Source organism: Rhinopithecus roxellana, chromosome 21 (assembly GCF_007565055.1).
Source record: "Rhinopithecus roxellana isolate Shanxi Qingling chromosome 21, ASM756505v1, whole genome shotgun sequence".
NCBI classification, from domain to species: domain Eukaryota; kingdom Metazoa; phylum Chordata; class Mammalia; order Primates; family Cercopithecidae; genus Rhinopithecus; species Rhinopithecus roxellana.
In genome coordinates, this window is record NC_044569.1 from 17,549,674 (window position 1) to 17,575,649 (window position 25,976).

The window sequence follows — 25,976 nt, forward strand, 5'->3', positions numbered from 1 at the left end:
AGAGTTGCCAGGTGTGAGTTCTGGAGCTATGCGTCCTGGGTTCACATCCTGGTTCTGTTTTTTTACTGCGTGACTGCATACAGGGAACTTTGTACCTCAGTTTCCTGATCTGCACAATGGGGATAGTACTAACACCTGCCTTCTGAGGCGTCTAATGAGGGACTGTGAGGATCTGTGAAGCAATCCGTTTAATCGCTGAGAGCATCTCGTCTGGGAAATGCTGGGTGCCAGCTGCGGTTAGGAAGATGCTCTCAGGTGCACAGGGCCTTGGGCAGCGATGTGATGGTTTTATCTCTTCTGCCAGTTCCGCCTGGTGGTGAAGACAGCCCTGAAGCTGCTGCTCGTCTTTGTAGAGTACTCGGAGTCCAACGCGCCTCTCCTAATTCAGGCTGTCACTGCTGTTGACACGAAAAGAGGTGAGTAGTCCCTGCCCCCTTATGTCGTGAAGGTGAAGGTGTCTAATATAGGGAGGTTTCCGCGTTGTACGTGTTTGAGACAGATTTAAGAATTAACAGAATTCCTGAGATGTGGACTTCCCACTGCAAGAAACATTTTTTAGGATAGTAAGCACACAAAGCTTAGGCCAGAATGGGGTTTGATAATGAAAGAAAAGCACTCATGGGCTTACCTGGGAGAGGTCAGATGCTGAGCTTGTCTTTGCCTCTACCTAGCTCCTGCCACCGAAACACAGAAGTCCAGCTCCTCCTCCTGTTGTTCTTGTGTTGTTCAAGGTTGCCCTGGCTCCTTCCTCCCCTCCCCTCTATACTTCATTGCTTAAGACCCCCAGATGTTTCTAGAACCTTCTCCCTAGTAAACATACGTGTGCATCATTCTTAGCAAACTATCGCAAGGACATAAAAACCAAACACCGCGTTTTCTCACTCATAGGTGGGAATTGAACAATGAGAACACTTGGACACAGGAAGGGGAACACCACACACCGGTGCCTGTCATGGGTTGGGGGGAACGGGGAGGGATAGCATTAGGAGATAGCTAATGTAAATGACGAGTTAATGGGTGCAGCACACCAACATGGCACATGTATACATATGTAACAAACCTGTACGTTGTGCACATGTACCCTAGAACGTAAAGTATAATTAAAAACAAAACAAGATAAAAAAGAACCTCCCTTCCTCTCTTCCATCCCCTGCCTTGCCTGACTCAGGCCCTCACTATGTTGAACCTGTGCTCCTGGCCACCCTCCAAAACAGTTCGGTCACATCCAAAACCTGCCAGTGGCTTCCCAGTGCCTGTAGCATAAAGTCAGTCCCCTGGCTAAGGGGACCCTTCACCCTTCAACTGCCCACCTGCCACCCCCTTCTCCCACCTCGGCTGCACCCCCACCCCCTTGCCTTGGGCATGTGCTTTTAAAGCCCATGTATGCACCTCTTCTCTGCTGTGGTGGTGTTGCCCATCCCTGTCTCTCCAAGTTGAGGTTGCCTGCTCAAGGATGGGGTCTCTGTCTCCCAGCATGGTGTCCCAGCACCCTAACTGGCCCAGAGCCAGCAGGCATGCCACAAACACGTGGCGAAGAATGAGCTTCTGCTCTGGTTTACTGTGTAACATGCTGTGGACCCTGTGATATTGGGAAGCCTGGAATTAAAATACTTCCCAATTTAAATGATATTTATCCTTTTGTCTTTTGTTGTTTGTTTTCTTCCCCAGTAAGACCCATGTATTATTATCATCCCCACAAAGACTCAAGAACAAAAACTTGACAATCCTTTTTCTTTTTATGATTATAATTGTAATACTACTGTTATAAAAACTTGGGAAAAGGTTAAAGAAGACAAAAAAAATTCACCTCTAATCTCAACAAAGATTATCACTGTTAACCTGTTGGTATATTTCCTTATAGTTGTGTGTGTGTGCATGCACACTTATGCATAAACCAGCTAGGATGTGTCAGGAAGAAACGGGCGGCCTAAATTGTACTTTTGATTCAAACCAGTTGTGTCTGTGATTTAGCATTACTCAGACCCACCTTTGAATGCTGAATCCAAATGTGAAAGAAAGTAGCTTGAGTTATTTTAGAAGTTTAAATGAAAGTTAATGAAAAGCATCCAGGACCTTTAACTGGGACTCCTATACCCGTGAACACGCAGGCAGATGTCAGCACTAGGTATGGCTGATGGCAGGCCAGGAGGTAACTTGAGGTCTCTTCGTTGCGGGTATGTGAGGGAGACAAACTCTAGTACATGGTCAGGGGCTGTGAGTCTGGAAGGTGTTTCCCAGGCTGAGGCAAGTTTCTTCTGCCACAGCATGTTGCCCTCTGCTGCTAGGTAGAAAGACCCTCATGGCCAAGAGTAGATCATGGGGCCAGTCTAGAATCCTTGATAAGGAATGCCGATGGCACAGAAACCACATCTAGCTTTTCCAAGGCTAGTCAATTAGGTTTAAGGCCAGCAGTGTGTGTTTTGGCAGCTGGTAGGCAGCAGCTCCTCTCCTTCATCCTTAGAGGATTTGTATTTCATCCCTTAACTCTGGCGGTTACTTTAGGACAACTAACAAACTCTTCATCTTCCTGTCCTAAGCTTCAGGTAACCCCAGGGCCCTTGCTATGGGTGTGAGTTAGAGGGCCAACTTCTCATGACCCGGGTTCTCCTTTGGCTTTGCTGAGCCGGCAGCTCTGAGTTCCCTTCCTTGAACTTCATATCCCATAAAGGGAATGTTGTGATGGATGAGGGAGTGATCCTGAAATGAACCCAGGCCTTTGTATACCATATCCAAGACTCCATCCATAGCCCCGGCCAGAGATTCTCATCTGCCAGACCAAGTCTCTCCATCGAGATAAAACAATGGCCACCTTTTCCTGATTAGTAAAAATAATTTTTTAAAAAGCTAATGAATTGTCTTCTTAGCTTTATGGGTTGTTGTTGTTGTTGTTGTTTTGTTTTGTTTTGTTTTTTGTTTTGAGACAGAGTCTCGCTCTGTTGCCCAGGCTGGAGTGCAGTGGCATGATCTCGGCTCACTGCAAGCTCTGCCTCCCAGGTTCACGCCATTCTCCTGCCTCAGCCTCCTGAGTAGCTGAGACTACAGGTGTCCACTACCACGCCCGGCTAATTTTTTGTATTTTTAGTAGAGACAGGGTTTCAGCGTGTTAACTAGAATGGTCTTGATCTCCTGACCTTGTGATGTGCCCGCCTTGGCCTCCCAAAGTGCTAGGATTACAGGCATGAGCCACTACGCCCGGCCAGCTTTATGGATTTTGTCTATAAAATTTCTTGCCGGGCGCGGTGGCTCATGCCTGTAATCCCAGCACTTTGGGAGGCCGAGGTGGGCGGATCATGAGGTCAGGAGATCGAGACCATGGTGAAACCCCATCTCTACTAAAAATACAAAAAATTAGCCGGGCGCGGTGGCGGGCGACTGTAGTCCCAGCTACTCGGGAGGCTGAGGCAGGAGAATGGCGTGAACCCTGAAGGCCGAGCTTGCAGTGAGCTGAGATCGTGCCACTGCACTCCAGCCTAGGTAACAGAGAGAGACTCTGTCCTCAAAAATAATAATAATAATAATTTCTTAAACCTTTGGCAACTGCTGTTGTCTGTCTGCCACTGAGCACTAGCAGCCGAAAAAAAAGAAAAGGAATGGCACTAATGGAAAAACTCAGAAATAGCTTATCATGTGTGGCTCAATAGCATGTTTCTTTATGGACATGTGTGGTCTTGGCTGTGATTTTATAATGCATACATATAACATCATCCTATTTTACTGCTAGTAAAATTGTTCCTGAATCCTATGATGGTATTAAACGTATAAATGTGCCATGGTGTTCTGCAGAGAGCAACATGACTTCCAGGTGTGTTTCCACCTAGTGGGTTTAGAAGCAGCTCTCCAGTTCCCTCTCAACTGGGTGAGAGAGCAGACAGGTGCCAGAGGTGAGTTAGGGTAAACTGAGCATAGCCATTTGTGCACAGGTTTATAAATCATAAATTTTACTTCTCAAAGTGGCTTTAGACTCATTCCTCAGCAGGGACGAATGGACATATAAGCAGTTGTCTTTTTGAATAGTTTCTTTTGGATAATGAAAACTGTCAGAGTTAAGGAATCAGCAAGAAAACCAACAAACTACCAGTCCTCAAAAATCATTACTACCTAAAGCAAATGAAGTTGTCCAGAACAAATTCCTTTGGTTGCATTATGCATGCTGCACGTGGGCTAACCAGAAGGCTTCATTCTGCAGTGTGGGCAATTTGGTCTGTGGCCAAGAGTGGGCCAGTTAGCAGGGATAGAAACCAAAGGGGTTAAAGTCCATCATAAGGAGTGATCAGTGTTTATGAAGAAGGAAAATTTAAAATGCTCCATTGGAACCAGGCAATTGCACTTTTGCTCAGGGCCTAAGATAAAAGGGTACATTCAAGTTCATCTGTGGGGCATGATATGGTATTAATATCAGACCACTGGATCTTCTTCTCTTTGCTTGCATCTTTAGGTCACTTTCCCTTTCTCATGGCCAGGGCCTGGCAGGAAGAGAGAAAGGCTCATGGGAGCCCTTAGAGAGCCTTGCTTTGTCATTTAGCCATATCAGAGACTCCCTTTCCTTGAGGTCTTCCCTGTGGTGGTTGACAGGAAATTGATTGACACCCCTCTGCTGTCTGGATATGGAGTCCTTCCTTCTAAGTGAACAGGTTTGCCTGTCTCACAGAGGGTGAGGCAAGTGACCAGAGAGGATAACGCATGTTGAAATTTGTCCTAAATCTTGAGTCTCACTAATTTGGCTCAGCATAGCTCTTGAAGTAGTTCAATTTTTCATTTGATCATTCTTAAACATATGTATTACACATGATTAGCAGAGAAAAAATTCATCCTTTCAAGCGATCCCGTCTCTGCTTTCTGCTTAAGAGTATATTGATCTGTGAAGATCGTGTAAAGTGTAGTGGAAGCTACAGGTTGACAGAACTCAAGCTCTCTTTCCACCATTATTTATAGCAGAAGCATCTACATTGAGTGTGTTTATGTAGTATGTGGAAAGACATGGAATGTGCTGGGAGGAACTTCTGTTTGAGTGTTAGACCAACCCATGTCTGAGGCACTGAGCTAAATATCTCATTTTCCTTTGGATTTAATGTGGAGATTTAGGAAAGTAAGAGGGGAGAAGTATTGAGCAATTGATTCTATGTGTATTTATTTATCTGGGTTAAGAGAGGACTGGCTGGGGAGTTAGTGCAGCTGGTCCGCCCGGGGGTAAACTGGGTGTCTCCACCAACCACCACCCATTACAATTACAGCTACTGATATTTGGGTATCTATCATGTAACAGACACAACTCTAAACATTTTTCACGTAAGACCCATTTTTTCGGCACATATTTGAGTATCTGTTGTGTGCTTGCAGTCATCAGGAAAAAAGGCTGTCACAGAACCTGTACTCTAGTATTTGGGGTGGGGGTGGGGGGCAGTGGAGTTGGAGAGAGACAGATGACAATGATTAAGTATTGTCTTCTAATATACTCCAGCAGCATTAAGGAAAAAAGACAAAGTGCTTTATTTCAATGACAATTCTCAGTAATCCTATAAAGTAAGTACAGTCACCCCAGAGACCTTAGGAACTCTAGATGAGCTTCCTGAGCCCCTCCATTCCACTCCTTTGGGGTCCAGTTTCTTTCTCTGTTATATGAAGGGCTAGCATTATATGGTTTATGATTCCAGTACAGGAACCCTGTCCCCCACAAAACACACACACACACACACACACACACACACACATATGACACATACACACATTGTAGGGAGTTAGCAAAGGCAATGAGGGGAGTGAGTGGACCCCATAATTCTGACAGGAGCTCCTAGAAAACATGCAAGTGCTGGTGTTGAACACAGGCCTAGCCTGAAGTCTGCCATGGCTATTTTTGTTGAACCAAATGTTTCTTCCCTTTCACCTTCATTCTTGTAAATATTTCCGATTTTCTGCCCCAAAACAATAAAAAGAATGAACATCCATCCTAAGAGTGTACAAATAGATGCACATTTCCAGACTTAAAATCCTTAAATGGTAATAAGAGACTCAGATAACACAGCTGAAAAACACATTTTTCAGTTAAATTAAGCCAGTGTTTGTTCTTATTATAAAGGAGTAGATGCACACAAGTGCATCTGTCTGTTTAAGGGGAGTACGGATGTAGTCTGGCTACCTCTCCCTCTCTCTCTGGGCTGCCTGCCATTGTTCCTTGGCCTTTGCTCCCCCAGGACCTGTTTTGCATCTTTGGCTCCAGAGTAAGCAACCAAAAGGAGTTCTGGGTCCATTAGCACCACTAGAAAGTCTTAGTTTCGATACTTTCTCCCCTGCACATTCTTCCTTTGAACCATGCGTGGGCAACTCACTAGAACTTGTGTTTTATGCCACGGTTTTATACAAAATGTGAATGTTAGAAGCTGCCCCTGTTATAAACACAAGCGGCGGCATCCAGATGTCTGAAACTGGACAGTGAGACCCAAGGCCTGCTGATCAGATTGATTGACTGTCTTGAGGGCTGAGATGGTTACTTTGTGGGGGTTGGAAAAACAACTACACTGTGGTGTGGACTTCAAAGTAGTTTGATAATCAGTATCAGCAAGGAGATAATTCAGTAGTTAGCAGGTGAAAGAGGTGAAAGAACATGTCTTTGTGCTCAGTTAGCAAGGGTCATAGAAGATTGCCCAGTTCTGACTGGCTGGGCAACTTAGCCAAAGCAAAAGGCTTTCTGTTCACTTAGGAAAGCCAGAAGATCTCCACATTGAGCTACATTTGTGTCTTTTACATCTTGTAGTATGTAGGTACCTATTCTTTGTTTAATCCTCTTAAACAAATCCCCTTAAATCCCGTCTTCTCTGCTTTCCTTACTGTGTGCATCTGCTTCCTGGTTCTTTTAAAATTGCTTCAGCTTAACCTACTTCATGCCTTCTCAGAGATCTCCATTCATTATTCAGCAGACATTTTACTGAACATGTACGGTATGCCAGGCACTGTCCTAAGAGCACGGAGATCAATAAGACAGATCCTATCATGGTCCTTGGGAAACTTTTGTTTTCAAGGCCAAAATCAGCTCTGACATAGCCCATCCAAGGACCAGCATTTGGAAACCACCACATTTAGGTTATTTCCAAGTTTACTTCTCTCAAGCAAAAATAAGCAATATCCCTTTGAGATCTGTATAGAGAAAGCAGGAAAGAGCTTCATGTTGCAAACCACCAAGCCAAGGGCAAGGCAATTCTCATTTCACTTCACTTCAAATATTCATCTTGGGCCTAGAAAACCATGTCAAGGTGTTGTGTGCCCCTTTTTGGTCTTGCCCTTGGCTTAGTGGTCCTGAATGTGAATGTGGAATATCTCCTGTCACTCCTAGAGCCTGGAAATAGCCACCCATAAGCCTTCTCCTGCAGAGCCCAGGCAGAAGCCACCTCTTGTGCCAAGTCCTCTGCAATCATCCCTGCTGCAAGAGACCTCACTTGCACAGTGACAGGCTTAGCTGCATGCTTGGACACTTCTCAGCCATTGCTCTGTGCTGGTGGTGTCTGTTCTTGGGCTTATGCCTAGCTGCTCCATTCGATTATAAATCTATTGAGGGCAACTGCCCAATAGACCTTGTACCTAGCTGATACTTAAACAGTATTTGTGCCCTGATGGAGTAGATGTAATATGTTTCTGTTCTTGAGATATTTGCTAGACGGGCATGTCACTTATTTCTTGGAGTCACTGCTAGAGGGATGTTAAGATCTTCCACATCCCCTTTTCTTCGGTGCTGAAGGATATTCAGAGAATACTTACCAAGAGTTTTCTGCCCTGGGGGAAATGTATGGCCTACAGAGTTGCAGTGATTGGGTTTTTAAAAATTCCATCTTTAATACGAAGAAATTTTTAAGTACGTAGGCATCCAGACACTGAAGGGTATACAATGCTCTTGTCAAAAGGACAAGGGTGATGTGAGATAGGGTTCCCGACTAAGAAATATTCTCAATTAGAAGCATACTCAAATCCATCCTAAGGATAATGTCACACATTGAAATTTGACGACTGAAAGAAGCTGCCGTCACTGGATACATCCTTGGATAATAAACTATGATGTGAGTTAGATAAAGAGTGTTGATGAATTGCTGTTTCTAATGATTTTTGCTTTACTCATAGGGGTCAAACCTTGGTCAAATATCATGGAAATCCTGGAGGAAAAAGATGGAGTTGATACAGAGCTACTGGTTTATGCAATGACTTTGGTGAACAAGGTTGGTTGACTGTGTTATGGATATGTTTAGATATATTTAACATTATCTAAAAAGATATGTTAAAGCCCTGACCCCTGATATCTGTGCTTGTGGCCTTATTTGGAAATCGTGTCCTAGCAGACGTAATCCAGTCATGAGGGTGGGCTCTGATGCAGCATGACTGTGTCCTTATAAGAGGAGAAGAGACACAGAGGAAAGACGATGTGAACATGCAAGGAAGACAGCCACGTGAGGACAGGCAGATGCATCTACAAGCCAGGGAACGCTACAGATTGCTGGCTGCCAATTGAGGATGAGGCAAAGACAGACTTCCTGTAGAGCCTTCAGGGAAAGCATGGCCCTGCTGACACTTTAATATCAGACTTCTAGTCTTTCAAACTGTGAGAGAATAAGTTTCTGTTATTTTAAGCCACCTAGTTTGTGATACTTTCTTACAGTAGCCATAGGGAACTAATACATTGTGAAAATCTAAAATTTTCTCTCTGAATAAGAGCCACATCATGTGGACACCCATCATGGTGGCTGGAACCATGGCTGCAGTGTGCACTACAGGAGAAAATCCTTTATGCAACCTGTGGGGTGGATGTGTGCAGGTGTGCCTGCTTGTGAAGGCCTGTGGGTGCCTACATGTGTTCATGCTTTGGTCTTTTCTAGTAAAACCAGAAAGATTTTACTAAATTTAAAAATAATAATAATATAATAATAATTTTTATTATTATATTATTATTATTATTATTATTATTTGAGACGGAGTCTCACTTTCTTGCCCAGGCTGAAGTGCAGTGGCACGATCTCGGCTCACTGCAGCCTCCGCCTCCCAGGTTCAAGAGATCCTCCTGCCTTAGTCCCCTAGTAGCTGGGATTACAAGTAGCCTGGCTAATTTTTGTATTTTTAGTAGAAACGGGATTTCACCATGTTGGCTAGGCTGGTCTTGAACTCCTGACCTCAGGTGATCCACCCGCCTCAGCCTCCCAAAGTGTTGGGATTACAGGCATGAGCCACCACTCCCAGACAAAATTATTTTTTAAAATCATTTTTCCTTGAGGGAATATAAATTATGAAGTTTTACTCTAAGAAAATAGTTCACATGTCAGGAAGACACGAGGTACACGTGTTCCACTGCATATTGAAGTTGGACTCTTGGGCTGAGATAAGGAATCCTGGGAGTAGGTCCCACTTGTCTCATGTGATGGTGACCACACTTGGTGCTCTCATTCCTGCTGTCGCATCCCTCCCCGATCACCACCTTGTAGGGCAGTATTGGTCTTTGGTGCCCACCCCCAGAGGTGCTGCTCTGAAACAATGGGGCCCATGCTGACCCAGGACAGGCCCAGACTCAGGTGTGGAGTTTCTCCATTTGGATCACCATGCCTTAGAGCACAGGTACCTCACCAGCGCCCCCCCCCCCCCCCCCACATGGACCTTCCTTGTACTCTCCGTACACGCTCACGCTGCGTGTGAGCCTGCGGGACCATCTGCAGTGATGATTAGGGCTTTAGAAAGATTCAGAGTCCCTTCCTGAAATACAAGTGGAGAAACACTTTCCCTGATAAACTGGGGATAAATCTGTAGAAAGCAGTATAATTATGAAGAGCAGCTTCTCCTACTAGATAGTAAAATGTGCAAACTCTGAGGATTACAACAATGTGGTCTGGCCCTTTCCTCAGCAGACAGATGATTGGCGCAGAGGAGCTCTGAAAGAGACCTCAGTGTATAGAACAACTCACTGTACAGTTAACATTGGTGGGGACGGGTTGGCTACTGATTGGAGAGGCGTTGTTAAATGGAAGTAAACAAAAACATCCTTTGACCATATACCACAGTAAGCCCTGGAGAGCTTAAGGCATTTAATGGAACATATCAAACTGCAGGGAGAAAAAGAGAGATGAAGACTAATTAGTCTCTGGTTGGTAACGTTTATTTTAATAATAAAACCAGTGAAAAAGGTTCCAGAGGAAGAGATTTAACTATTTTACTGCATAAAATTTTAAAAGATCTTATTTATAAAATGAAAATCACAAATTATAACTAAATGCAAATGACAAACTGGGAGATTATTTACAAAAAGAAAGGTAAAAAATGGTATTATCCTAAATATATTTTGAATTCAGTAGAAAAATGAAATACATTAAACCAACTAAGAACAAAAGAAATACATAAGAAAACAAGAAGACATATTTCCCAGGTCACATTGGCAATGATTGTCTTTTAATGAAATATCATTTGTTGATGAACGCCTAGGAAACTCCTATAACCCTGGTGGGAAATGGGCACAACTTTTCTGAAGTATAATCCTAAGAATTCTGCTTTTATTTTCAAATCTTTTTGTGAGCTCATTTTACCATTTGATTTGAAGCAATTTTCTGTTGGTTTCTAAGGTTTAAGGTCATCTATTTCCTGTCCTTTTTAGTCATTGACATTGCACTGGAAAACACTGAATTCAGCAAAAATGGAATTTTCACGCTGGCACAGTGTTCCCTGTTGTAACATTATTTTATTGATAAGGCCATTCGCACATGTTCTTATGATCATACCAGTACCCACACAATGTGGGTACTTTGTTGCTATTCACTGGCAGGGACCCAGTGCCTATCACCCTCTGCTTGACATTTTGTGGCATTTGATGTCCAGGAATCCCTCACTTGCTCTTTCTCATCTGGCAGTTCTTTCTCATCCTTTGTTAGTTCTAGCCAAGGAGACATCCAGAAAGATCCTTGAGGTCATTCATTCAAATGTAATCCTTTCCTTAACTAACTTATGCCTAGTGTTCCATTATTGGAACGCTAAGCTTGTGTGATTTATTTATATCCTACTTCTCAACGTCATCGCCAAGGTCTGGTTTTTCACACAAAAAAATTTGCAACGTCTGGCATAAATGGGTTAAACAAGTCAACAGACCACCAGCGCTCATGCCACGTTTGTTTTGTTTTGTTATATTGTAGTAATGCATATTGCCCAATGAGTAAACTCCTCTGAGATACCAAACAAAATAAAATGTTAATCTGGGTCTGGAAAACATTCAACTGTGAAATCTGGGAAATTATATTGCAAGTTGGGTCGTTTCTAACTATTGATTTCAACAAAATAAAGGCCCTTAATAAGATAGAATTTTTAAAAATGGACATTTCCATGACAAAACAATGACACTAAGTCCTATCCTGGTTACTGTTCTAAAACTGATTACCTTGTGAAATAGGATGAAGCAGACTGGGGATGGGAGGTAGAATGAGTAACAAGAGGGGTTACCGTGAGGCCGGCTTAGGGTATTCAGGGAAAGCAGGACCCCAGGGAGCCATGGGAAGAGGAGTTGTTCAGTGGGGCTAGGGGATAACTAACCTGGATGGTACATGCTGAGTAGTTGCCTTTGTTTTTACATTTACTTTTATTGTTTTAAAATTAATGTCTTAGTCCATTTTGTGTTGCTGTAACTGAATACCACAGACTGGGTAATTTATAAAGAAATCGATTTCTCACAGTTTTGGAGACTGGGAAGTTCAATATCAAGGTATCAGGGAACTGGCGTCTTGTGAGGACCTCTTTGCTGTGCCATCCATGGTAGAGGGCAAGGGGTTGTAGGGGAAGAGAGGAGAAGGGGGTGAAACTTATGCTCTGTTAGGAACCTATTCCTGCAGTAAGTAATCCACTCCTGAGATAATGGCATTCATCCAATTTACCTCCTTTCAACACTTTGCTTTGGGGATTATGTTTCTAATGCATGAACTTTGGGGGACATATGAAAACCATAGCATCCTGCCCCCGGTCCCCAAAATTCATGTCCTCCTCATGTGCAAGATATATCCATTCCATCCCAATAGCTCCAAAGTCTTAATGAATTCCAGTACAAACTCAAAGTCCCAAATCCAGAGTCTCATCTGAATCAGGTATAGGTAAGACTCAAGGCACGATTCATCCTGAGGCAAATTTCCCTTTAGCTGTGAGTCTGAAATCAAACAAATTACCTACTTCCAAAATACATTGTTGAACTGGCATAGATGTTCACATTCCAAAAGGCAGAAACAGGCAAGAAGAAAAGGGTAACTAGTTCCAAGTCCAAACCCCAAGAGAGAAAAGGACAATATTAAATCTTAAGACTCTAGAATAGTCTCTTTTGACTCCATGTCCCATATCCTGGGCACCTTGGGGTTGGGTCCACAAGGCCTCAGGCAGTCCCATCCCTATGGCTTTGCTGGGCTCAGCCCACACTTCAGCTCTCCTAGGTTGGAGCTTTTGCCTACAGCTTTCCTGGGCTGGATTGCACACTGGTAGCTCTACAGTTCTAGGGTCTTGAGGGCTACTGTGCTCCCATGGCTCCACTAAGCATTGCCCTACTGGGGACTCTCCACAGTGGCTTCACCCCATGACCAGTCTCTTCCTGGGACCTGAGGCTGTCCACAACCTTCTTTTAGATCTAGGTTGAGGTCACCACAGCTCCACAGCTCTTATATTTTCCACACCTGCAGAATTAGCACCGTGTGTTTTATGGCTTGTACCTTCCAGAGCAGCAAGGCCTGCTTGAGTCACAGCTGGGGTGGCCAAAAAATCCTGCACCAGAATTCTGGGAGCAGGATCCTGAGTGGCCCTGAGCAGTGAATGCTGAGGTACTGCTGGTGCTTGTCCAGAAACCTGGTCCTCAAGGTCCTAGCTTGCTTAGAAGGTCTCTGAAATGCCTTTGGAGTTTTTCTCCCATCATCTTGGGGAATAACACTGGCTCCCTTCTATCCATACTATAATCCTTTTAACAAATGGTCACTTGGTCATCCCTTTGGTTTGCTTTCCAAAAGATGTCTTTTCACTCTTTACATGGCCAAGCTGTGACTTTTTCAAATTTTTCTACTCTACTTTCCTTTTAATAAACTCCATATTTATATCACTCCTATCCTCTTGCATCTTCCTATATGCAATTAGAAGTAACCATACAACTCCTCCAATATTTTGCTTAGAATTTTTTTTCACCAGATATCCTAGTTCATTGCTCTTAAATTCTATCTTTCATTAGAGCCCTAGGACATGGGCATAGTTCAGCAAAGTTCTTGCCACTTAAAAACAAGGATGATTTTTATTGCAGTTTCTAATACCTTGATTCTCATTTCCATCTGAGACGTCTTCAGAACTGGCTTTACCATTTGTATTTCTACCAACCACGTCAGCAGTCTCTAAGAAGGCTCTGACTTTTCCTACAACTATTCTCTTCTTCTGAGCTCCCACCGGAGTCAACCGGATGATGCTCTAGGCAATCTAGGCTTTTTCTAGCTTGCTTCTCCAAATCTTTCTGGCCTCTACCTATTACCCAATTTCAAAGCTGCTTTCACATTTTCAGTTATTTGTTATAGCAACAGCCCACTTCTCTGTATCAGTTTTATGTCTTTGTTTGGTGTTGCTATAACAGAATACCACAGGCTGGGTAATTTATAGAGGAAAGAAATACTCACGGTTCTTGAGGCTGGGAGTCCAATATCAAGGTGCTGGCATCTGGCCAGGCCCTTCTTTCTGTGCTATCCCATAGTGGGATACAGAGGGTGACAAGGGTTGTAGGGAAGATAAGATGGCTGAACTCATCCTTTTACTGGGAAACAACTCCCACAATAATTACCCCAGTCCTGAGATAACAGGACTAATCCATTCATTACCTGATCACTACTTTAAGGTTCTCCCTTCCAACACTGCTGTATTGGGGTGTAAGTTTTGGTGGGGGGCACATTCAAACCATAACAATGTACCTTTTAGAATATAGCTATATGAGTTTTAACACATACATGAAGATGGATCACCTTCACAATTAGAATACAGACTAATAATAACATAGTATTCCCCCATGTTATCCTTTTATAGTGACATTCTGACCTCCTGTATGTAATCCTGAGAAACCACTGATTTATTCTCTTATCACTGTAATTTTGTCTTTTCAAGAATGTCAGATGGAATCATACAGTAAGTAACCCTTTGAGGCTGGCTTCTGTCAGTATAATGCCTTTTGAGATTCATCTTTTATTGCATATATTAATATATGCAATATATTAATTAACTCCTTTCCACTGCCATGTAGTATTCCTTGTAGAGATGCATATGTGCTTACCCACTCACCTGTTGAAGGAGATTTGTGTGTATATAGCTTTTGGCTTCCACAGACAGCGCTGCTATGAACATTCGCATACCGGCTTTGCCACAATGGTTTTATCCTATAAGAAAGACTTGGTGGAATCAATGAAAACCCAGGGAGGGGGAAGAATGTCCTTCAGGAAGAATTTCCCCCTCTGAGAGAGACCTGTGAAGATTTACTTGTCACAGGCTTTGTCAAGACAAAGTCTAAGAAAAAACAGGAGGAGGGATACCAAGTGTCAGGCAGCTACACTCGGCACCTTTAGTGTCTGAGGGAGAATGCATCAGCAAACCTTTACCTCGCAGACTTTTCTGGTGAAGCTGCCATTTTTGTCAGAAGTGGACAACTTAGCAGCAGGGTGGCTGCAGGGTGGAACTGGGAGGGGAGGCCCAGGGGACAGGTGGGAGTGTGGTAGAATTTGCTGAGCCTATTAGAGAACCAACCAAAAAAAAATGAATTTTTAAAAAGATGTATAGCACCCTCTTGCACAGCTGGAAAAAGAAGCTGCATTTGTGAGTGGCAGAAGGCCATCGTCTCCCCTGCAGCCTGCATGAAAGGTGATAGTACGCAGGGTTGGCTTAAGCCCATATTTTCACTGCGGAAATGACAAATGACCTGCTGATACCCTCAGTTCAGGGCTTATTACTGAGCAAGGGGCAAGAGTTTCCCGAGTCTTTTTAGTTCTTTTTTTTTTTTTTTTTTTTTTTTTTGAGACAGAGTCTTGCTCTGTCGTCCAGGCTGGAGTGCAGTGACACGATCTCGGCTCTCTGCAATCTCCGTCTCCTGGGTTCAAGTGATTCTTGTGTCTCAGCCTCCTAAATAGCTGGGATTACAAGCATGTGCCACTACATCCTGCAAATGTGTATTTTTAGTAGAGACTGGGTTTTGCCATGTTGGTCAGGCTGGTCTTGAGCTCCTAGCCTCAAGTTATCCACCTGCCTCAACCCCCCAAAGTGCTGGAGTTACAAGTCTGAGCCACTGTGCCTGGCCCCTGCTTACTTCTATAGTTCTAATTTTTAAATTATTTACTAATGGTTCCCTCACCCTTTATGGCTGGACTTGCTAAAGCAATGGGGATTAGGTTTAGCAGTTTAACCTCCTGGAAACTTCTGAGTGAAAGAACCTCAGTGGGCTCCCAGCAAGGAGAAAGCGGAAGAGGAAGGTGGGGGAACAGAGAGGTGAGGAGACTACCAGCAGTCTCACTCTGTGCCTGGGGCTGGCCCCCACGCTGCTGTGTAGGAAGTTTTAATTCTGACACTAGACGTCCCTTCACCTGCATCCCTCAGGCTGTGCATTTTGCAGTCACCTGGCAGTTAGGGCATCTCTAATTGTTCACCCTGCCCAGGCCTGGTATTGCTATTTCCCTCTCATCTTTTAATAAGTTCTAGAGTTTTCACTAAAAACAAAGGATGATAGGATTCTTTGAATGATGTGCAAGTTTTTAATCAATGTTGGAAGCAGAGGGCAGCCCTGATGACCGTTATTGCCTGTCATTGAGATGTGGTTGGCCTGGTGCCTGTAGACACTGGTGTGTGCTGTCATACATGGCAGCCCAAGTGTGAACACCTATTTATGATGGCTTCAGATTCACAGCCTCCTGCCTTGTGTCCTTACTGGGGCCTTGAATAATTAGGCTATCACATCACAGTTGGTTTTCATTAATTTCTGATCTCAACAGCAGTGACTTGTGCCCTCTTTGCTCAGCTTAAATAGGAAAAAGCCATTATTCAAGTTATGAATAGAGGCCTTCTTTCCAACATTGATAGCCCCAAGATAGAAGTGTTAGAGAAGCTGGTGCTATGAAATGGTCTTTACAGAAGTGTTGGTCTTATTCCTTCCTAGGCAAGTTATCATGTTTAGAATAATTTTGGAATGTTTGTCTTGTTCTTAGAAATGCAAAGATAGTGAAGTAAGTAGGGACTAAAGGCTGAGACTGGAATGGCAGCTCTGAGCCCAGGGTTTTATCCCAATGTCTTCAGTCACTTCCTGTTGCCTCAGGCGTTTATCCTTCTCTGCCTCCTATATAAGATAAGGGGCTTGCAGTAAATCTCAGGCTCCTTCCAGCTCTGAGCCAGGGCCTTGTCTCAGATACCCTCCTTCTCTTAAGAGAGGTAGAATTCAAAGAGAAGTCAGCTTTTTCTTTCTTGGGTTCTCTTTTTGACTCTTATGCTGCCTTGAAATTTCTCATGCTTTTCTAAACTTCATAGACCACGGGGAGGCCCTGTTGAATTTACATACAATTTAATAAAATTAAGTTGTTACAACTCCAGTTGTTAGTGTATGGATCTTAACAGGAGTTTGTAATTACAAAGTACGTTAGTTTACTATTGCTGTGTAACAAATTGCCGCAAACTTAGCCACTTCAAACAACACTCATGTATCATCTCACAGCTTCCATGGGGCAGGAAGTCCAAGCATGGCCTTAGTAGGTCCTCTACCCAGGGTCTCACAAGGCTGCAGCCGAGGTGTCACCCAGGGCTGGAGTCTCATCTGAGGCTTGGGGTCCTCTTCCAGGTCTATGTAGTTGGCAGAATTCATTTCCTTGCTTCTGTGAAAGTCGTGGTTTTTGCTCCTGCCTCGAGGCCAGTGGGATAATCTCTTTCCAGTCCAGAGCTCAGAGAAGAGCTAAGCCTTCTTTTAAAGGGCCTACTTGATTATCACCTAGGAGAGTCACCTCTTTGATTAACTCAAAATCAACTGATTTTGGACCTTCATTACATCTGCAAAATCCCCTCACCTTTGCCACCTAATGTAACCTAATCATGGGAGTGCCCAGTCCACACTCAAGCCGAGGAGATTATGTAGCACATGTACACCAGAGGGGAGAATATTGGGGTTCATTTTGCCTGCCACACTGAAGAGGCTTTTGCTCAGATAAATTTGTCATCTATCTGGATTGATTAGTGGCCATGATTATAACAATATGCCTGGATTAGGCATTGGAAAATGCCTTGAGAGCCTCAAGGCAGTCTTCTATGGTGTGTCTGTAGCTGGTTCTTCTCTTCTTCCAGACGTTATCAGGACTGCCAGACCAAGACACCTTCTACGATGTTGTGGACTGCCTGGAGGAGCTGGGCATTGCTGCTGTGTCCCAGAGGCACTTGAACAAGAAAGGGACTGACCTGGACTTAGTGGAGCAACTCAACATTTATGAGGTACCAGACCATGCCTTTTGTAAGGTATCATACAGCTTTGGCAATTGTCAAAGGCTGAGATGGCGCCACTTTAGACCACATGTGTAGCACATGAGCACCACCAGCTTATTAGAAATTCAGGATCACAGGCTTCACCCCAGAGCTGCTGAATCAGAAACTCTGAGGGCCCAGCAGACCGTGTTATGACAAGCCTTCCAGGAGAGTCTGATGTGTATTCATGCTCAAGAACCCTTGATATAGGGGAAATTGGTTAGCTATTTTCCTTTAAAGAACATGCCGTCTGTCAGCAGCACCTTCACTCAAGGAGACAGGGAGAGAAAGAAACAGAGGCAGAAATCGTGCTTCTTACACCTGAGGGAGATGGAAGTTCAGGCGGGGCCAGATACATGATTTGTAGGAACCAATGCAAAATGGAAATGAAGGACCATTTATGGAACACTGGAGCAAAAGTGCTGTTGAAGATACTAAAACAACTCTTCACTTTCTTCTGTGGTTTCTTCCACCTTGTGGTGATTTTCTAATTTGGTATGTAATGTTATAAGGAAAGAAAAATTAAAATTTAAAATTATTACCATGAATTTTACCATTCATCTTTATATTATGAAATGTCAGTTTCGAATGCAAATATAAGAGCCTTTAACTTGTAGGCAGAATCAGCCAAATTACCTAAATCATATTTTGTAGCTCCCACATGCACGTGTATTTTATTCTTACCAGAACAGCAGAAACAGTACAAAACTGACTGCACTGTTTTTACGTCACTTCCTGAGGTGTGTGCATTCTACCAACACTCTGCCTGCAACTTACGGAAGAGTAAGAAAGGGCTGAAAGAAAAAGGATCTAGGAGCTGCCCTGTCTTTTCCTTTCTTTTATGTTGTCATTTCAGCATAAGTTGTTGTCTAACCTGGGAAGGTAACAGGGTAAGAACGAATATGAGAGGCTCCATGGGTTGTCTTATGTCTGCACTCAAATCCATCTTGAAGGGAAGCACGGCCCCCAGGGCTGTCAGTGCCCCGCCTCCCCAATTGTAGGTGTAACATACTTACCTTGTACTCACTTCCGGTCCCGTGGAACTCCTGCCTATCACGAGTCTACCAGAATCTGTGCACATGAGCAGCAAGGAATGGCAGACATGCATGTTGTACCTCTCTGCTCTGCTCATGCAACTGCACAGGTCACTCACCCATGATGCCGGTTCTGCTTTGGACTACACATCAGGGCTTTGGACCCTGTTGACTTGAGTTCAGACTGTTTCCTGTGGGTTAATTTTAGGTCACATACCCCCATGGTATTAAAAGTACTTAATTGTGAGAGTGTTGAAATGACACTCTTTCTTGCTGATCCTCATCATCCCAGTGTCCTGCCATGGCCAGTTAGGGGCAGATCTGAAGATGTGTTTTCTCTTGGGTGGTATGACCTGAACCAGGAAAGTGAATGCCTCTAGGCCCAAACTCACTCAAAGAATACAGTGACCCAGGCAATCCCTGAGGACGTCCCATCAGTGACATTCTGTGTGTCTGTCATTGCAAGAGCCTTTGGGGCCTGTATAACCTTCCACCTCTGGTTGGTTGTTTATTTGTTGAGACGGGGTCTCTCTCTTTGCTGCCCAGGCTGGAGTGCAGTGGTGTGATCTCAGCTCACTGCAACCTCTGCCTCCTGGGTTCAAGTGATTCTCCTGCCTCAGCCTTCTGAGTAGCTGGGATTACCAGCATCCACCATCATGCCTGGCTAATTTTTATATTTTAGTAGAGACAAGGTTTCACCATATTGGCCAGATTGATCTTGAACTACTGACCTCAAGTGATCTACTTGCTTCGGCTTCCCAAAGTGCTGGGATTATAGGCATGAGCCACTGTGCCCAACCTTGGTTGTTTTGTTTTGTTTTGCCCTCCAGCCATCCTTCACATTCCACAAAATTCTCCATTTTAAAGTGTACAATTTAATAGTTTTTAGCATATTCACAAGTGGTGTATATGTGTTTAGCATATACACAAGATGGTGTACAATCATCACCACTATCATATTTCAGACTGCTTTTGTCACTCCAAAAGAAACCCCCACACCCATTAGCAGACACTTCACATTCTTCCCTGTCCCCCATGGCCCCAAACCGGTAATCTACTTTCACTCTCTCTGGATTTACTTGTTTTGGACGTTTCATACAAATGGATCCATACAAAATGTGGTCTTTGTGGCTAGCTTTCACTTAGCATGTTTTCAAGGTTCACCCACGTTGGCAGAATCACTACTTTGCTCCTAGTTGTGCTGACAGTATTCTATTATATGGATATACCATATTTTGTTTATCCATTTATCAGTTAGTGAATACTTGAGTTATTTCTACCTTTTGGCTATTATGAATAATGCTGTTCTGAACATTTGTTTTGAATTGAAGTTTGTGTACATACGTTTTCAGTTCTCTTGGGTTTATTCCTAGAAGTGAAATTGCTGGTCATATGGTGACTATCTCTAACTGATTGAGGAATTGCTAGATTGGTTTCTAAAGTGGCTATCCCATTTTACATTTCTACCAGCACTGTATAAGGATTCCAATTACTCTACACCTTTGTCAACACTTATTATTGTCCACCACTTTCATTAAAACCAGCTAGTAGGTGTGAAGTGGTATCTTACTGTGGTTTTGTCTTGCTTTTCCCTTAAGACTGATGATGTTTAGCCTCTTTCCAAGTGCATATTGGCTGTTTGTATAGTTTCTGTGGAGAAATATTTATTCCGACCCTTTGCTCATTTTTTAATTGATTTTTTTTTTTTTTTTTTTTTTTTTTTTTTTTTGAGACGGAGTTTTTCTCTTGTTGCTGAGACTGGAGCATGATGGTGCAATCTCGGCTTACTGCAACCTGCGCCTCCCAGGTTCAAGCAATTCCCCTGCCTCAGCCTCCTGGGTAGCTGGGATTACAGGCATGCACCACCACACCCAGCTAATTTTGCATTTTTAGTAGAGATGGGGTTTTTCCATGTTGGTCAGGCTGGTATCGAACTCCCGACCTCAGGTGATCCACCTGCCTTGGCCTCCCAAAGTGTTGGGATTAAAGGCATGAGCCACCGCACCCAGCCTTGATTTTTTTATTGTTGAGTTTTAGGAATTATTTATATATTCTGGATATTAGATCCTTATAAGATACATAATTTGAAAATATTTTCTCCCATTCTATGGATTGTATTTTTCCACTTCTGACCTAACTGATCAGTCTTATTAATAGTAATACATTTTAAAAATATTTCCTTTTTCCACTTATAATATGCACTCATTGATGAAAATTTGGCATAACAGAAAGCATTTTTGGTATACGAAAAAGCGTACAAGGAAAAAAAATCCCCCATGATTTTATTACTAACCATTTTTAACATTTTGGTCTTTTCTTCTAGTCTTTTTTGTATATGTGGGTGTGTGTTCATGATGAGGGACATAGTAGTCTACATACAGTGTTGCGTATTGAATCTTATTAGCAAACACGTTGGAAACATTTTCCCTTGACATTACATGTTTAAGAATTTAGTATTTTAGGTGTACAATATTCTATCTGTGTGTATACCTTAATACATATAACTAGTCCCTATTTTTTCAGATTTAGATTATTTTCAAGGTTTTCACAATTGCAAATGCTGTTATGAGGAAGATAATTCATTCATAAATTTTTCTGCACAGCTAGAGCTCTAGGGAAGATATTTTCTGTTATGGTGTTCACTAGGTAGAAATGGAGAGAATGATGTATAACTCACTATTTCCTATAAGTTACTGTCATAATAAGTGACAAGTTGAGGAATAGAACAGAATTATCTTTATATGATCTTGGTAGAGAGGAAACTGGGCCCAACATATTTGCTGGCAGCACCTGAAGCTGCCCATAGCCACCCGCTGGCCAGCTCTTTGTGCCCTGCTCTGGGCATCTTCTCTTCCAGCCCTGCCTCACTCCCTCAGTTTTTCATTGTTATTGACCTGAGGCCCTGGGAGGCCAGCAGGTGATGAAGGAGTATGTTCTCATGGCTCCTCAGATATAGAATGGAGAATAAGGTAAGAATACTGAAGATGGAAGAGGAAGAGAGCTCAAGAGAGTTGGCTTAAATAAAGGTAGAAGGTGGATTTTTGACAGCACAGATATTTCCTTCCCTTAGCCCCCTCACCACCACGATCAGAACCTTCCATCTGTTAGATTCTGTTCAACCAGGGGCTCAGATGACCACAGATTTGGATTCCATAGGGTCACTGTATATTCAGAAGCCAGCATGATGCAGGTGAATTGCCCATCAGTGAACCAACTGGGAGAGAGTATTGAAGAATCACCTTGATACCAACTCTAGGAATCTAAAAACTATCCTCTGCTTCAGGGCACATTTTCTCTCCAGCCTACCCGCCTCTTAGCCACCTCCTCATCACCTTCTTTCCCTTCATGCGAAACTTTTAAGAAATTATCCTATGTTCAACCTCTTTCTTTTGTTGAATTACATGTGCTTAATATTTGAGCATCAAGTGTATATCATTCACAAATGAAGCATATTTGTGTCATTTAAAGAGCATTAAAACAAATACCATGTACTAGCTTTAAGAACTAAAACATTACAACTCAGAAGTGTCCTGACAGCCCCTTTATTGTCATCCTACTATTCTTACCCCCAGTATTCTCTTGCTTTCCTTAACAATAATTTAATCTGAAAACTACTTATTCTGTGAGCTAACAAAGAATCATTTTACTAAATCAGAGTTGGACAATCAGAGATCTTTCCCAGTTATCTGGCTGTACTAATAATTTCAAGAATACAGCCAATAGAGGTGTAGATGGATCAGAGAGAGGTCTGGTACATCCCTTGTGACTCCCCAGGTCCTTTCTTCCTGATTCAGACATGTGCTTTCTGACCCGGAACAACAGACAAAGTCTCTAAGTGAGGTTCACAAGGTCATCTCACCCAGCAAGGAGCATTTAGTTAGGAAACGTCTCTACTTCATGTCCCAGAGAGTCATGGCTCACAAATCCATAATTCTGGGTTTACTTACTGTAAGTAATCCATAGCCAGGGACATCCTGCTAAGGGTATTCCAGAAATAAGCACTCTCAGCAAATATCTTTAGTCTATTTATTAGATAGTCTAGTTAATTCGTATATTTATGGCAGGTGAGGCAGGTCCTCACATGCTTGTATTCTTTCCCCAGAAACACCTTTCTTGTAAGATGAGTGAAAGCATCATCGGCCAGATGCTTTAGCTCCTTCTTCTCAGTCTGCCCCTAAACAATGTATTATTGAATTTTGTCTGTTTTCAAACTTTTTATAAACAGAATCATATCTTTTGACTCTTTCTAGAATATGCCCTTTTGCTCAACAGTTTTGAGACATGTTCCATGTTGATATGTGGGTAACAGTTTGTTCATTTTCGCTGCTGGTGAATGTATCACAATTTATTTATCTGCTCTGCTCTGAACAGATGTTAGATGGTTTATATTTTTGTTGCCTTGACAAACAATGCTACTGCGAGAGTTCTTGTACTTCCTTTTGTGTGTGTGTGTGTGTGTGTGTGTGCGCGCGTGTGTGTGTGCACGTGTGTGCGCGTGTGTGTGTGTGTGTGCGCGCGCGTGTGTGTGTGTGTGTGCGTGCATGCATGCAGTAGTTAAGATGTTTAGGTTTCAGTTTTATTCATGCTTCATCAAAATATTTAGAAGTTTTTCTTCTTTCTCTAAGCCCTGGAAATGTTTAAGTGACATTTCATATTCTGGTGTTTTATGGCTTATTAGAATTCCCTTGAGAAATTAGGTGCGCCTGTGATGTTAAATATATATGTGTGTGTGTGGTGAGGACAGTGAGGGAAGATTTTTGGTAACTATATTTTTTTCTATGGAAACTGGTCTGTTTAAACTTCCTATTGTTACAGGATCAATTTTGCTAAATTACATTTTCTAGGAAATTATCCATTTCATCTGGATTTTAAAATTCCTTAGTAAAGGAATTTTTATTAGTCTGTTACAAATATTTTAAATTTCTTCTCTTTCAGTAATCTTCCTTTTGTTATTCTTACTTTGTGTGTTTGTGACTTCTCCTTCTTTTCTCCTCCAGATTAACTAATGGTTTGTCTATTTTGTTGATTTTTTTCAAGCAATAATTCTGATTTTTATATGAATTGCACTGCTTTTCTGTTCTGTAACTCAATGTTTTGTGTTATCTTTATAAATTCCTTTTATTTTCTTTGAGTTTACCTTGTTGTTTTTCTGGATTTTTGAGTTGAGTAATTGATTTCTTTTCATCTTTTAACCATCATTGCATTCCTGTAATACAATCCATTTGGTAATGATTTATTTTTTTATTTTATTTTATTTTATTTTTATTTATTTATTTTTTTGAGACGGAGTCTCGCTCTGTCACCCAGGCTGGAGTGCAGTGGCCAGATCTCAGCTCACTGCAAGCTCCGCCTCCCGGGTTTACGCCATTCTCCTGCCTCAGCCTCCGGAGTAGCTGGGACTATAGGCGCCCGCCACCTCGCCCGGCTGGTTTTTTGTATTTTTTTAGTAGAGACGGGGTTTCACTGTGTTAGCCAGGATGGTCTTGATCTCCTGACCTTGTGATCCGCCCACCTTGGCCTCCCAAAGTGCTGGGATTACAGGCTTGAGCCACCGCGCCCGGCCTATTTTATTTTATTTTTTGAGACAGAGTTTCACTGTTGCCCAGGCTGGAGTGCAATGGCGTGATCTCGGCTCACTGCAACCTCCGCCTCCCGGGTTCAAGCGATTCTCTTGCCATAGCCTCCCGAGTAGCTGGGATTATAGGCATGCGCTACCACGCCTGGCTAATTTTGTATTTTTAGTAGAGACAGGGTTTCTCCGTGTTGGTCAGGCTGGTCTGGCACTCCCAGCCTCAGGTGATCTGCCTACCTCACTCTCTAAGTGCTAGGATTACAGGCATGAGCCACTGCGCCTGGCCAGTGATGTGTTCTTTTTAAAAAGGTGCTGTTGGAATTCTGGTTGGTACTAATTTATTGAAAATGTTTGTGTTAGTATTCGTAAGTAAGATTGGTGTGTAGCAGCCAGCTCCTCCGCATTCCATCCCTGCCACCTCCCCTTCCTCTTCCTTTGTTGTATGCTGTGTTTGTCAGTTTGGGCATCACTGTTATACTAGCATCATAAAAGAATTCCTGACCACTCCTGCACATTGTGCTTTGTTGCTGTGTGTCCAGATGTCTCCAGGGTGTCTCTCTGATGGCTCCCCCTTAGTGTCCTCCCTGGATCCTGTTTCTCACACCTCCCTTTCAGTGTTGACGTGTCCTTATCAGCCCTCCTCTCTGTCTGTGTTGTCTTCCTATATTCGTCCCAGTGAAGTCAGCAGCCTTGGGGGCTCATCACTATCTTGACTCCATGCTTTCTTCTGGGCCCCATGGCTGGTTGCCTCTCTACCTTCCTTTTTCTATGCCTGCTTGCCATCTTGTATTTCATTCATGTACTGGGAGACCACTATATGTGACATATTCTGCTAGGGGTCTAAATACAGAGATAAAAGATCTGTACCTGCCCCCAAAGAACCTCCATTCTTTAGTCTAAGGCAAGTAGGTAGCCGATTCCCCTAGCAGAGGATGGTGCAGAGGACTTAGAACGTGCCAAGGAAGCTCTGACTAGATCTAACATGACCACCTGAAAACCACACATGAAATGCAACCAGCCCCAAATGAACCCTTTATTTTCCTTCCACAACAAAAACAAAAATTCTGAACGGACTCTTCATGTCTCCACCTCTGCAAACAGTGGAGTTTCCCAAGTTACAAGCCCAGAGCTATACTGGACTCCTTTCTCTTTGCTGTGTCCCTGTATTTAGGAGTTTGATTGCTGAAAACTGTGCTTTTTCTCCATTCCTGTGATCATTTCCTTAGCTCTGGCCCTCATTGTTTCTTGCCTGAAGTATTGCACAATCTTCCTATTCATTTGCTTGTCTATTACTTTGTTCATTCAACAAAAGTTCATTGAGTATCTGCTGTATGCCAGGTACTATTCTAGCCCTGGTGACCCAGCACATCAGACAAGACCATTGCCCTGAGGGGACACATACTCTAATGAGGTGCAGACAGTGATCAAGAACGTTCATAAGCAGAGGATCTGAGATTGCAAACATGTCTATGAAGAAAAGAGATGGTATGAGGTGGGGGCCAGAAAGTGAGGCAGCAGCAAGGGAGGAAGGCCTATCTGAGATGATGGCCTGACGAAAGACAGTGAATGAGGGAGAGCATTGGAGGAGGTCAAGCATGGCAGGTGTCAGGGGTTGAAAGGAGGCTGGGTGACTGCAGGGGTGGGGCCTGGAGAGCAGCGTGTTCAGAGCCTGGGGCCATTGAGATCCCATGAGGGCCATCTCCTCGTTCCAAACTCCCACCAGCTGCAAGCAAGGTGATCCTCCTGAAAGTCAAATCTCATTATGCTGTTCTCTCCTTTAAGAAAACGAATGAATGAATGACTGAGCTTTTCATGACCAGCAAGATGAAACCAAAATTCCTTGAGTTGGTACAAGGGCCCTCCATAATCTGAGGCCTTCATGCCTCTGT

At 43.1% G+C, this 25,976-nt stretch overlaps 1 protein-coding gene across 9 annotated transcripts in view; it reads left to right on the top strand.

The window, feature by feature from the left end:
* FHOD3 (formin homology 2 domain containing 3) overlaps positions 1–25,976 on the top strand; it is a 498,596-nt gene that overhangs the window by 307,082 nt on the left and 165,538 nt on the right. For all 9 annotated transcript variants that reach the window (XM_030925939.1, XM_030925940.1, XM_030925941.1 and 6 more), the window contains 3 exons: positions 305–416; positions 8,104–8,198; positions 17,308–17,451. In XM_030925939.1, the coding sequence (XP_030781799.1) occupies positions 305–416; positions 8,104–8,198; positions 17,308–17,451 (351 nt within the window). The remainder of the gene's footprint in view (positions 1–304; positions 417–8,103; positions 8,199–17,307; positions 17,452–25,976) is intronic.